The sequence below is a fragment of the Narcine bancroftii genome, chromosome 14 (genome assembly GCF_036971445.1).
Source record: "Narcine bancroftii isolate sNarBan1 chromosome 14, sNarBan1.hap1, whole genome shotgun sequence".
Lineage (NCBI taxonomy): Eukaryota > Metazoa > Chordata > Chondrichthyes > Torpediniformes > Narcinidae > Narcine > Narcine bancroftii.
Window position 1 is genome coordinate 26,572,383 of NC_091482.1, and position 13,491 is coordinate 26,585,873.

At 40.3% G+C, this 13,491-nt stretch overlaps 1 protein-coding gene across 11 annotated transcripts in view; it reads left to right on the top strand.

The window, feature by feature from the left end:
* Positions 1 to 13,491, top strand: part of LOC138749782 (elastin-like) — a 270,705-nt gene that overhangs the window by 17,946 nt on the left and 239,268 nt on the right. For all 11 annotated transcript variants that reach the window (XM_069911641.1, XM_069911643.1, XM_069911638.1 and 8 more), the window contains exon 2: positions 7,603 to 7,677. In XM_069911641.1, the coding sequence (XP_069767742.1) occupies positions 7,603 to 7,677 (75 nt within the window). The remainder of the gene's footprint in view (positions 1 to 7,602; positions 7,678 to 13,491) is intronic.

Consider the following 13,491-nt stretch of genomic DNA (forward strand, 5'->3'; position numbering starts at 1 on the left):
CAGTGACATAGCTAGGTAAAATACTGCATATGGCGACCATTGAAATTGTGCCACCCTGTTAAAACATTGACTTCCACCCCTTCACCCCACAACCATCCATTACCATGCCATTCACTTTGCCCTTGCTGCCTCCTCTCTGTGTTCCTCGTCCTCTCTGTCAACCGCACTTCTCATGGGGGGGGGGGGGAATGCACCATACGTGTGATCGGGAGTTGGCAGTCGCAGACTATCCCTTCCCGCCCGAGTCCCATGCGACCCAATACTCACTTCTTCTGCTGACACTCAGTGCCTGCTGCGAATCAGCAAAACGCATGGTCCTTTGTGACCTCAGAGCCTGCCATCCTCCACTATGCAGAATCATTCATGGGATATAGGTTTATACATGTGTGAGATAGATGTATCTTTTATGCACGTGTCTGAGAGATAGAGGGAAGGGAGAGAAAGATGGGAAGAGAGACTCTAGGCAGAGAAAGAACTAGCTGCCTTTTTCCTTTAAAGCCCGATGTGCCTTAGTATAATGAAAGGGCTGTATGCAAGTAGCATTTGGAAGGGGTTCTCTGACACACTGAATTCTGGGAGGGTAGATCTGCCATCACTCGATGCGCTGGAAATCTTCCCTCGGTGTCTTCTAACGAGGGGATTGTTTCTTGGCAACTGTTTCCGACATAGCACAGAGGCAGGGGGATCATTCCCTGCTGGAGGGAATAGATATGACATTGAGTGGGTGTTTGGGGGGGTTGGGGGAATGGAGGTATGATCAGAGAGGCTGTGTTAAATGGGGGGGCGGGCAACAGATGGCAGGGGCTGGGATCAGTGAGTTAGTTGGGCTCAGGAGTTGGATGACTGGCTTACTCAAGCAGCCCCGCAGTGGGAGCAGGATCAGTGGTCAAGTGACGAGCACGAGGCGAGAATCAGTATTGGGCATGGGAGTGCAATATTGGGTGGGCGATGACAGTGGCACCCAGGAAACATACCCTAGATATGCCTATGGCACCAGCGACCCAGGTTTGATTCCAGCACTGTCTGTAAGGAGTTTGTACATTCTCCCTGTGTCTGAGTGGATTTCCTTTGGGGGCACTGGTTTCCTCCGGTCCTTCAAAAAGTATGGAGATTGCAGGTTAATTAGGATATTTTGGCAGCATGGGCCCGTTACCATGCTGTATGTTTAAATTAAAAGGATGTTATCGGCTTGTTTCTTTGGGAGGTTTGTTTCTTTTGTGATTTTAAATAGCATGGACAAGGCTAGCTTATTGCCCAACCCTAAGTTTCCTTGAGAAAATGGTTATGAGCCACTTAAATTGCTGCAGTCCTCAGATAGATTCTCAGTGCTAATGGCTAAGAATTCCTGAATGTCAACCCAGTGACAATGAAAGCCTGGTGACGTACTTCTCCAAGCCACTCACCATTCTGTAGTGTGAAAACTAGCAGGATGTGATGTTCCCATGAGCTTCCTGGCTTTGTCCTTCTAGATTATGGCGATTGTGGGTTTAGGATGCACTGGTTGAGTAGTTGGATGAGTAACAATGGTGCATTTTGTGGATGTTACACACTATAATGACTATGTGACACTGGTGAAGAAATTAATTCTTCAACTGGTTATCATAAATTTCTTTACGCAGAGGGTGGTGGGGATGTGGAATGAGCTTCCGATAGACATGGTCGAGGCGGGATCATTGGTTACATTTAAGGAAAGACTGGATAGTTACATGGAGAGGAGAGGACTGGAGGGGTATGGACCGGGTGCTGGTCACTGGGACTAGGAGGGTGGGGATTTGTTACGGCATGGACTAGTAGGGCCGAACTGGCCTGTTCTGTGCTGTAAGTGGTTATATGGTTATAAACTGATTAGTGGATTGTTTTCTCTTGGTTCTTGAAAGTTAATGGCATTACACTAATCCAGTCAAGTGAAGAGTCTCATCATGGTCCTGATTTGTGGCATGTTGATGGAAATGCCTTTGGATGTCTGAAGATAAGATATTTGCCTCCAGATGTACAGCTTCTGGTATGCTTTTGTAACCAAAATTGTGTCTAGTCCAGCTGGTTTTCTGATAATTGTGACTCCGAGAAGACAAATGGTAAGGGTTTCTGATAATAGTGTTATTAAATATCAAGTCAGATGGATAGATTCTCTCTTAATGATCAGTGTAATGGCAGTCTATGTTGTGTAGATGTCATAATTGCAAAAATCTTTTTAAAAAAAAAAATCAGCAGGGAATTTGGATGTACTTCCTTAATAATTAATGGTCCGTTCTGCCAGTGGGAAAGGACATGTCCAAGGATAGTGATGGAGTTTGGCACATTGTATAGTTTGAATCTTTCATCAAAAAACAGCCGACATTATCAACAGTGTTCTACAGAACAGATTTCCCATTTGGATAACAGTTCCTATATGTTTCAGGGGAAGACTACAAGGTGAAATAGTTGAGGGTGCCATCTCCAAATTAACCATAAATGCCTTTGTCAATGCAGGATTATCTATCAAATATTATTCCTTTAAAAAAAAAATCAGCAATATTGTTTCAACTGGGTGGCCTCCAAAATATAACAGTCTAGGGAAGAAGCTATTCCCAATATGGCAGTCCTAATTTTGTGCTGCTTTACCTCTGTTAGTGGGATAAAAATACTGCGTGCTGTATGGAAAGGGTCTACTATAATTCCTATTATAAGTCCTATTTCACCAACGCTCCAAGTAAATGCCGTCAATAGCGGAAAGGGAGACGCCAAAGATCTTCTTTGCATTTTTGTTGATCCTCTGGGTTGACTTCCAGGCCAAGGCTTTGGAGCTAGAGTACCATACATTGATGCAGCTGGATAAGACACAAAATAGTGCTCCTGTTTTTATTTTAAAGTGAAGGCTGGTAGCCTTCTCTTCCTCAACCTCCATGGGAAGTGTAGCTGTTACTGCACCTTCCTGACTAATGAGTTGTTATGGTTCCAGAATAGATCATTCTTTCAACGCACAGCAAGAAACTTTATGCCCTCAAATCTCTCACCAATTGTTCAATTGATGTGTAGTGGAGAATAGTGGAACGCCATCATCTAGAAGTCCACAATCATCTCCTTTGTCTTGTCCACACTGAGTGAAACATGAAAGCCAGCTGTGACTGTAGAAAAAACACAAAAATGCTAGAAGAACCGAAAAAGGGCTCTGGCCTGAAACATCAGTTATGTCTTTACCTCCTATGGATGCTGCAAGACATATAAAACAATACAGGTCCTTCAATTGTGAAGAACCATTTATTCCCTTATTTATAAAATAAGTATTAAACCCACTCTACCCCATAACCCTCTATTTTTCTTTCATCCATGTGCCTATCTACAAGTCTCTTAAATGCCCCTAATGTTTCAGCTTCCACCAACATCCCTGGCAAGGCATTCCAGGCATCCACAACTCTCTGCCTTTTAAAAAAAAACCCTGATGTCTCACCTAAACTTCCCTTCCTTCACTTTGTACATATCCTCTTGTGTTTGCTATTCCTGCCCTGGGAAACAGATGCTGGCTGTCCAGCCTATCTATGTCTCTCATAATCTTTTGGCTGTAACTGCTCAGTGTGATGGGTCTTGAGATTTTGCTACCAACCTAGACTGACAATAGTCAGGATTATGAGAGTTATGGGAAGAAGGCAGGGGAATTGGGCTGAGTGGAGAATGGAGCAGATTCAATGGGCTGAGTAGATGACTTCTGCTCCTTTATCTTGTGGTCTCTTGACTGTAGTCTTTCAGTCAAGAAATCCAGAACTTTGTTGCAGAGAAGGGTGTGGAGTTCTGTCAAGAACAGTTTATCCACTAGTCTCTGATGTATGATCATGTTGAATCCTGAGCTGAAGTCAATGAACAGTCTGATGTAAGAGGCATCATCCTCTATGCGGATCAGGATAGAGTGGAGAATGCCTGGTAAGGACCCCATCCACAACCATTCACTCACTCTGACACAAATGCACAGATGCAGCAGTTTATACCATGTATAGGACACACTACAGCAAATCAGCAAAACTCCACAGTAAGCGCCTTCCAAACTCATGGCCTCTCTAGCTCAAAAATAAGACTAGGGGAGCAAACCACACACCATCCTGACTTGGAAATGTATCACTGTTGCTTCACCACTGGGTCAAAATCCTGAAGCTCCCTGCAAAACAGCATGGTGGGTATACACTACTTGAAGGATTAGCATTTGCAAAATGCTCGATTGACTTGTCATTATACTGAGAAGGTACAGTAAAAACTTTTTTTTCATTACCTGGAGGTAATTCAACTCATACTCTATTCCAGGATAATCTGAGATGTCCTCTTCCTTCAGAAAACGAAGCTTCCCCTTTACTGCTATTAATTTGGCCCTTGCACACATCCTTATTTCTCACATATCTAACCTGGCCCTTCAACTACCACCCTGCCTGATGCAACAGGGACATGGTTCTCTTTGTTCCTGCCTACCACCCTGCAGTCTCTGAATATAACATAATTCTCCACAAGTTCTGCCACCTACGACAGGATCTTAGCACTAGATATATCTTTCCTCCCCCCCCCCCCCCACCTCTCTTTGCTTTCCATAAGGATCATTCCTTCCAAGACACCTCATCTACTCATCCTTGCCCTCAATTTTCCTTTTACTTTCTATGGATGCTATGAGACCTGCTAAGTTTCTCCAGCACTTTTATATCCTGGAACTTGTGCCATATTTAAGTATACAGTAGGTAATGCAATGTGTACTGACAATACAGGGTGTTACAAAGACAAATACAGGATATGGAAAAAAGTATAGTTAATACAGTGCAAAGGTATCTTTTTATCAATGGGAAGTCAATTTAAGTGTCTGATAATGGCATGAAAAAATTTGTTCTTGAATCTGGAGGTTCATATTTTCCAAGCCCATTTTGTTGGGGAGGGGGAGAAAGAGAATGTTAACACATGGGCAACTTTACAGAGACAGTGAGAGGTGGGAGGTATAGAACAGGTTGTTGGTGATATTTACTCCAAAGAACCTGAAGCTCTTCACCTTGGCACTGTATGTACTCTCCCCCACATTCTACCCCTACCCTACTTTTCTGAAGTTGATAAGCAGCTTCTTCACTTTGCTGGCACTGAGGGAAAGGTTATTATCTTGAAACCAAGCCACCTGGCTATCTCCTTGTTGTTGAAATCCAGCCTACAAATTTGGCACACTATCATGAGTGTATAGGGAGTTTAGTAAGGGACTGAATGCACTGCCTTGTGGGGAACTGCTGTTAAGAATTATCATGGAGGTGTTGTCACCTCACTGCTTGTGGTCTTCTGACCAGTAAGTCAAGAATCCAGTTGCAGAGGTTGGTTTCTTACACCTAGGTCCCAGAGTTTAGAGATGTTTGGGACTCTCTTCTTTGGCTTGGCTTCGCGGACGAAGATCTATGGAGGGGGTAAAAAGTCCACGTCAGCTGCAGGCTCGTTTGTGGCTGACAAGTCCGATGCGGGACAGGCAGACACGGTTGCAGCGGTTGCAGGGGAAAATTGGTTGGTTGGGGTTGGGTGTTGGGTTTTTCCTCCTTTGCCTTTTGTCAGTGAGGTGGGCTCTGCGGTCTTCTTCAAAGGAGGTTGCTGCCCGCCAAACTGTTTGGGACTATGGTGTTGAAAACTGAGCTGTAGTTAATAAATAAGTCTGACATGTGTGTGCTTATTATCCAGCATTTCAGGACAGAATGCAGGGCCATGGAAATGGTGTCTGCCATGGACCTGTTGCAAAAGTCGGCAAATTGTAGTGGCCAAAGATGTCTGGAAAAAGCTAATGTGGGCCATTATCAGCCTTAGAAACTCTTCATGATGCTTTGCTACTCAGAAGGGGCATGATATTCACCTGTGTCAGAGCAGAACATCATCCTTTAACAAAAGTTTGTGATATTTCTTAGAAAAAAAATTACTCCTGACATTTTCTATTCTCTAATGCTGTGGGAACAAATGCTGTAAACATTAAAATGTAATTCTTGTAGCAGACAGTGAGCATGTAGTAATGCTTAATTCCTTAGAATTTCAGTAGTCAGAGAAGGTTAACTTAGAGAGGATGAGTTAAGAACCCATGAAGTACCCTAACCCTAATTTAGAACTTTGCCTTTCTAACTGCTTGTTGCATGTGCCGACTAACCTTTTTAGATTCTTTTACTTCCTTCCGAATCAGAAGGAATGCTGCACTTCAAGAAAGCTTTTAGGTACTTCTGTGAAATCGTTTTGGTTATTTCCTCCCACAATAGAGCTTCAAAGAATAATCATATAGACAAACAAGTAACTTAACACACATGATAGATGGCCATTTTAAGATCTGGATTTGAAAATGTTCATGATCCCAACACCATCATTCACGTTAATATATGAAAATGCAACTCCCCCCCCCCCGCCCCCACCTCCCGTACTGAAATGGGTATCTTCAAGAAACGTTATTCCTTCATTTGGAGCATAGATAATTCCTTTGGATCTGGTAATCACTTTGTTATCTATCATTTTAGAATACATAAGAAATAAAAGCGCTAATAGACCATCTGGCCCACTAAGGTCATGGCTGATCTGGCCTTGGACTCTGCTATACTTATCTGCTGTTCACATTGAGTCTAAATCCCCTATTCTTCAAAAATCTATATCTTAAATACATTCAATAAATAAGCATCCATTGCTTCCTTGAGCCAAGAGGTACACAGACTCGCTATTCTCTGGGAGAAGCAATTACTCCTTGTCTCTGTCTTAGCCTCAAGATTCAGGGGAATGGGTTTATGTCCCCTAATTCTCTGCTAGTGGAAACAACATTAACTGAGAGACTTTATAATGAAGTAATATGAAAATCAAAGGAACAAAATGGTTCTTTTAACTAACAGAAGAGGAGTAATGGCTGTTACTGCTAAATTCACAAACTTTCTTTTGAAGGACTCTACATATAATTGCTTGTTTGGACAGTGCATGGTTGTGAACATACCCAGACTTGTGGGTATACATCTCAGGTGAACTGGCATCATTCTTTTTCAATGCAATGGTGTACTTTACAAATTACTCACTTAAGAATTGTGTGGTGTAATTTAAAGCATCGAAATCTTCATGGAAATATCACAAAAGGTTTTTTTAAATTATAGTATTGCACAAAAACTGGTATTGCGTGGAGAGTTTAGTTTCTCATGTTGAAACTTGTGTTGCTGGAGGGTTTAGAGATGATTTAAGTCACTGTATAACATATTAACGATTTAAATTTAAGCACAATAAAAAAAACTAAATGCCTTGTGCACAATTCTTAAAGGTTACACTTTTGAATGTATATAATCAATGAAATATAATAAATTGGAATGCAGCACAGACCATTTTTTAAAAATTATACAATAAAACCCTGTTATCTGGAATTCAAACAACCAGCAGCTTCAAACAACCTGCAAACTAATCATGGAAAATAAATAGGTAAAAAGTATAGAAGTTTAAAATGGTGCACTTCACTGTTAGTTCACCCAACATGCAATACCCAATCTCAAGCAACTGGAAAATTCACTTGTCTGGCATCCACCAATTCCCATATGTGCTGGATACTTTTTTTTTGCAGTATTTCATACTGAGAAAAATGAACTAATTTTGAAGCATTGACAATAAATCCCATTAATTTAACAGGAATTCCTGGAGCAACTGGGGCTCAAGGAACATTAGGACGCCTATTTCTTCCAAGCAGTTACTTCCGAAGTTCTGGTAAGTGATGCTTTAGAATTGCACACACATGTTCCAAATATTAATTTGGAGAATCTGAATCTATTTTGGAAAAATACTACCAACACCTGTCAAACACAGGGAATGAAATGTATGCTAAGAATGTAAAACTAAGTAATCAAAAACTTTAAGCCAAAGTGAATGTTTCTCTAAATGTAATGATGGATACAGCTGATCACAAAGGTACATGATGCTTGGAAATAATGAAAGAAGCTGGTCAAGAACAGTAAATTATTTCTGTAAATTAGCCCAAATATAGGTAGGTGAAAGGAGAATCAATAGGAAGTTGATCAGTATGTAAATCCTTGATGGGCTGAAAAGCCTTTTCGTCTTAAAAAAAAACCCATCTCGTGAGTATTTTACAATTAATAAATGTATAAATAGTTACAAATTTCACCATTTTTCCCTTCCCATTGGATCAAAGATGCACATGCTTAAAACATGCCCCACCAAATTCAAGGACAATTTTTGTTATTAGACTCTTGAACAGACCTCTCATTTGTGAAAGAAGATCTCTTGATCTTACAAACCCTATTTTATTCCAGTCTTTGCTAAGCCCTTCTCTGCAACACTATAATCTGCACCATGGTTTATTCTTGTATGACCGGCTGTACTTAAGTATGGGTTGTCCTGCCTGAATAGCATGCTTACCAAAGATTTTAATTGTATTTTGGAATATGCAACAATAAATAAATAATTCAACTCAAGGATGGGGACCACTGAAATTAACAGGAGGTGTATTTGTAGAGAATACAATAACAACTGTAAAGAATGACAAATCCTCAGAAGCAGTTGATTTTGCTCCCAGAAATTAAGGAACTTAGTGAGGATACTGTGCTGTCACAAAAATCTTCCAAAGTTCTTTTGATTCAGGAAATCTCTCTTAGATTTTTCCATGTATGTTAGAAGACATTGGCCTAAAAACTACCATCAAGAAACTTAAAACATCAAATAAAGAATGAATTGACTGCAGATTTCAAAAATGTTAATTCTGCAGTATGCAAAATCATTCCCTAGCCATAAAAAGTCCTGCTTTAGCCAAATTCCTTGTGCTAGGACCAGAAGGATATAGTTGCTTGGACAAAGTCAAAATATATTTTCCTGGAATTATACAAAGATTAAACTGTCAAGAGAAATTGCTTTCATCTCTTGAATTTAGAAGTTTTCAGGAATTAGAAGGAGTCCAGATTAAATAATCACTGCTCAGTCCACAGAAGTGGACTTGAGCTTTCATTTTTCTATAGTTTTAGTTGCCTTCTTACTCTGACCTGTCTGCGCTCTCCTTCACAGTAATGTCACAACAAGGCCTGAGATGGGCACAATTGTTGGGTAGTTATGTTGCAGCTTGCAGGATACAAAAATGAATTCTTTAACTGCAGATACCTTGCTCTTTCCGTTTGTATCTGAACTGGCTGATTGTACATGTTATTTCTATTATATTTGTATTTTCTGGGTTAGTCTTTGCAATGCACCAAGACTTCACAATATTAGCAACATATTGAAGACTGCAGATACTGGCACCTGAAGCCAAGCCAAATCTGCTAGAGGGAATCAGTGGATCCTGCTGAGTTCCTTAAGTAGATTGTGTTTAGTTAGTAATACAAAGAAACAAAGGGGCTTAATTCAATAGTTGTCCATCATGCCATCCTATTATTGACACCTACTGCTCTCCCAGACCTTTTCCATTACTTAAATTAACATGCTTGTTCTTTTCTAAAAATTCTGATAAAGGGCCTTTGACGCATAACATCAATTGGTTTCTTTCCATAGAGGCTGTTTGGTTGATTTCTTCCAGCATTTTGGCTTTTGTTTCATATTCCAACATCGGCACTTTTACAAGTTAATGGTAACCATTAACTTATGGTGAATTTGTTTATGGTGAATTATGTTCCATTGTTTTGTAGCATGAGATGTATGGATTCAGCTAACTGCGTGCTAGTGCTTTTAATATCCTTCTCTTGCCTTTAAAGTACACTTCAAAACCCTTATTGATTCTAGCTGCATCCTATCCTAGTTTATTTATCCTGCATTGATGTTCAAACTAACTTCTTTACCATAATATTTTGTTACTATGATCATAAGCTGCAGGTATAGAATGAAGTAACACACCTAATTAAAAGTTAATAAATTAATAGAAACTAATTGTTTTCCATTTTCCATTCAAAGAATCAATCCATGAGGTTTTTCTTAAATGGGGGGCCTTTCAACTATATTGATCCATTTTAGGCACATCTCATCTGCATTCACTTTATTGGTTTTCTAGCTTATTTGTTCTAGGTAGAATGTATGGTGATGACATCTGAGGACACATTAGTAGAGATGGATCATTTCCACAGACCTGATGATGATTTCTTAAGTCCTAACTATTCAAGTCTTTAAAGCTGGAAAGTGGAATCTATCTTGCTGTAGTTTGTGCTTGAAAGTCTGGCCTATTGAATCTTACTGAGAATCTAGTTGCAGTGTCAATGCACACAATCTCACTCTCAGAGGTGGATCTGTTGCAAGTGTGCTGAATGTTTGTGCTGTGCATGCAATGTGTGGAATACAAGCTTCCACCTCATTAGACCCAGAGAGAAATGACAGACAATAGTGTTTTCCCAAATCCAAAGAACAAACCCTTTTATTTACAATTCGAGAACTATATAGATTTACAATCCCCTTGATTCCGAGGGAACTCTCACGAGCCCTTTCACACACAGACTGGATTAGTTGATTGATGGCTCGTCCCGAGAACCAGTAATGCCTGCTCTTGGCGATGATTGAGTTGCTCTGTTTAGGGCATCCTAGCACCTCCCCTGGTTACTCATGACTGGAGTCTGGGATCCACTTGGAAGGTTTTACTGGTCTCTGAACTCCAAGATTTAAGGTATAGGCTTGTTTCTGTGTGATGGATATGATTGGTGTTTCAATGGTTTCTGAAGTTCAAATGTGTCCAACAGGGCATCCAGGCTGAGTTGCGTAGGTATTGTTTCAGTGAGGTTGCATTCTTTTGCAACTGGTTGGCATGTCTGGTCCATCTTTCTGGTCCAACTTGTACATGGGATAGAACATCAGTTTTTCTTAGGATTCTCCCCAGCTGTGTACATCTGACTTATCTCTATTTCTGCACCAACACAAATTGACCACCATGAAACTGCTTTCTTTGAATCCATGCACGCAATTGTATTGTTTTTCCAAATCATAATATCTCAGTCCAGATTCTGGTCATTTTGAAAATATGACATCATATGGTGCTCGAATTTTCCTACCAAAGAGGTTTTCAGCAAGCGAAGTTGCACCTGGAGTTTGTGGATTTGGAGTGATCCTGTAATTTAACATGAATGTCTGCAGGATCTTCGCTGTTGAACCCTCCCCCTTGGCCTTGTTCAGAGCTCTTTTGAAAGTATCCACAAAATGATCTGCTTGACCATTGGAGAGAGGATGATATGGAGGCGAGTGAATATGCGTGATGCCGTATTGCTTGCAAAAATAATTGAAGCCGGCTATAGTGAATTGTTTCCCATTGTCTGAAACTAATGTTACAGGAGAACCAAAGCAAAGGAATATGGACTAGAGTTCCCTGATTGTAGCCGATGCAGTTGGTTGGGCTACTTTGATCTCAGGCCATTTGGAATATGTGTCCACTATGATTAGGTAGTACTCACTCTTAATTGGTCCTCCATAGTCAATATGAAAATGATTCAATGGCCCGCTTGGTTGAGGCCAAGAATGTAGATTATTCTTAATAGGGAATCTCTCAGCCAAGGCACATCTGATACATGGCCATGTCAGTTGTTCATTCTGGTCATCCATCAGAGGCCAATAAACATAGCTTCATGCAAGTACTTTCTCTCGATTCATTCCAGGATGTTCACTGTGAAATTGTTTGTGATTGTAGATTGCAGAGCTTTGAGAATCACAATTCCTTTCTGCAAACAAAAGACAGCAAATGATTTTCTTCTTTTGAAGAATGGCTGGATTTCCATTCACAGACAAGTATTTGGCCACCACAAATGATGATAATGTATTATCTCTTGTAGCAGGTAGTCTTCACTTGTTGCTTGTCTCTTTCTGCTGTGACCAGCAGAGAGTTAATAACATCTTTGAATACTTGGTTGACCTCTCTCTGTACAGAAAGTTCCACAACAAGAATATCTTCCAGCTTTGTTTCCTGCTTGTTAATGAGTGATGACAATGCATCAGCTTGCCCGATACTTGTTGTCAGCAGGTATTTAATTTTAAAGTTTTAACCAAGTAGCATGGTTGCCCATCTTTACAGACTGTTTGCCGTGCAAATTGGAATTGAACCAAATATTGCTAGGAGCAGATTATGGTAGTCAGAAGAGTGAATTGCTGTCCAGATAGCATTTTATAGAATTTCTTCACTGCAAAAATGATTTCAAGAGCTTCCTTTTCAATTTGTCCATAGTTATGCTCTGCTGCTATTAGAGTGCATGCTGTGTGTGTTATGGCCTTTTTGATTCCCATCTGAGAATGTGAAAAATTACTGCACCCACTCCAGACTGTGATGCATCTGAAGCTACAATAATCTCCAAATTTGGATTGTAGTGTGTCAAAAGAAGGTTCAAGTTTAATATCGTTGACTTGATTGAACAACTCTTAACATTTTGATGTCCATTTCCATTTGTTACCCATGGTAAGGAGCTTGTTGAGTGGATCAGAGTTTATGAATCTCCTGCAGAAATGAACTGTAGTGACTGATGAGACCCAGGAATGAATGTAGTGTGGTTACATCTGTGGGTGCAGACATGTGCTTGATAGCATCAGTGTTACAGGGCCAGAGGACCCCAAAACTCAACAGCAATAGAAATTCACCAAGACAAATGGTTACTAAAACAAAAATAATTTTTAATTTTCTTCAAACATCATAACAGGATCATACTTATTCCTATTATCTTGGCTTAACCTAACTTAACCCCCTTCTAATTCTAAGTGCACACGTATGTAATGTGTATAAATTCAGAAAAGTTATTTGGACTGCGGTCCAATCTCATTTCTCACTCCTCCAAGTTCACCGGTATCAGGTAATTCTTATACTGTGCACAGAATTTAACATTTATGAATCTTCACCAAGCTTTGGTGCTTAAAGGTAATTGGTTACCCCATAGGAAGATTCTTGTTGGTTTGAGAGAGAGATTGTTACTCGTTGGACACACACAAACTGAATCTTTCCAATCAGCTACTTCAGTGTCTTGGCAAAGAAACTTGCCCTATCAAGGTTTTCCAAATGATAACCTCTTCTGCAGGTCACCACAGAGTTCCTTTTGTTTCCCTTATTTCAGCCATTTATGACTGCTGTGTGTCTGTATGTGATCAGTTTTTTAAAAAAAAATAGATGGAGCCATATTCACTCCGAATGGTAGATGTGTGTATCTGAACAGTCCACAGTGCGTGTTGATGGTTAGTAATTCCTTGGATTCGTCATCAATCTCCACCTGTAGATAAGTCTTTGTTAAGTCTATCTTCGCAAAGCATTTGGCACCCTTCAGTTTAGCGAAGTGGTCATCAGGCAATGGCAGTGGGTACTGATGGGTGTCCAATGCTGCATTCAGACCAGTTGAAAAATCAGCACACAGATGTATGCAGCCAATCTACTTTTTCTCTCCACCACCACAATAGGTGCAGCTCATGATGCTTCGTTGACCTGTTTAATTAGTCCTTCAATTTGTAGACATTACGATTCTTGCTCCACTTCTTGCAGTGCTGTGTGTGGGACAGGTCATTTTGGCTTGAAAATCCGTTTCACATTTGGTAGAAGACAGAATTTTGCCTTTTATTTAGTGCATTGTCTGAGGC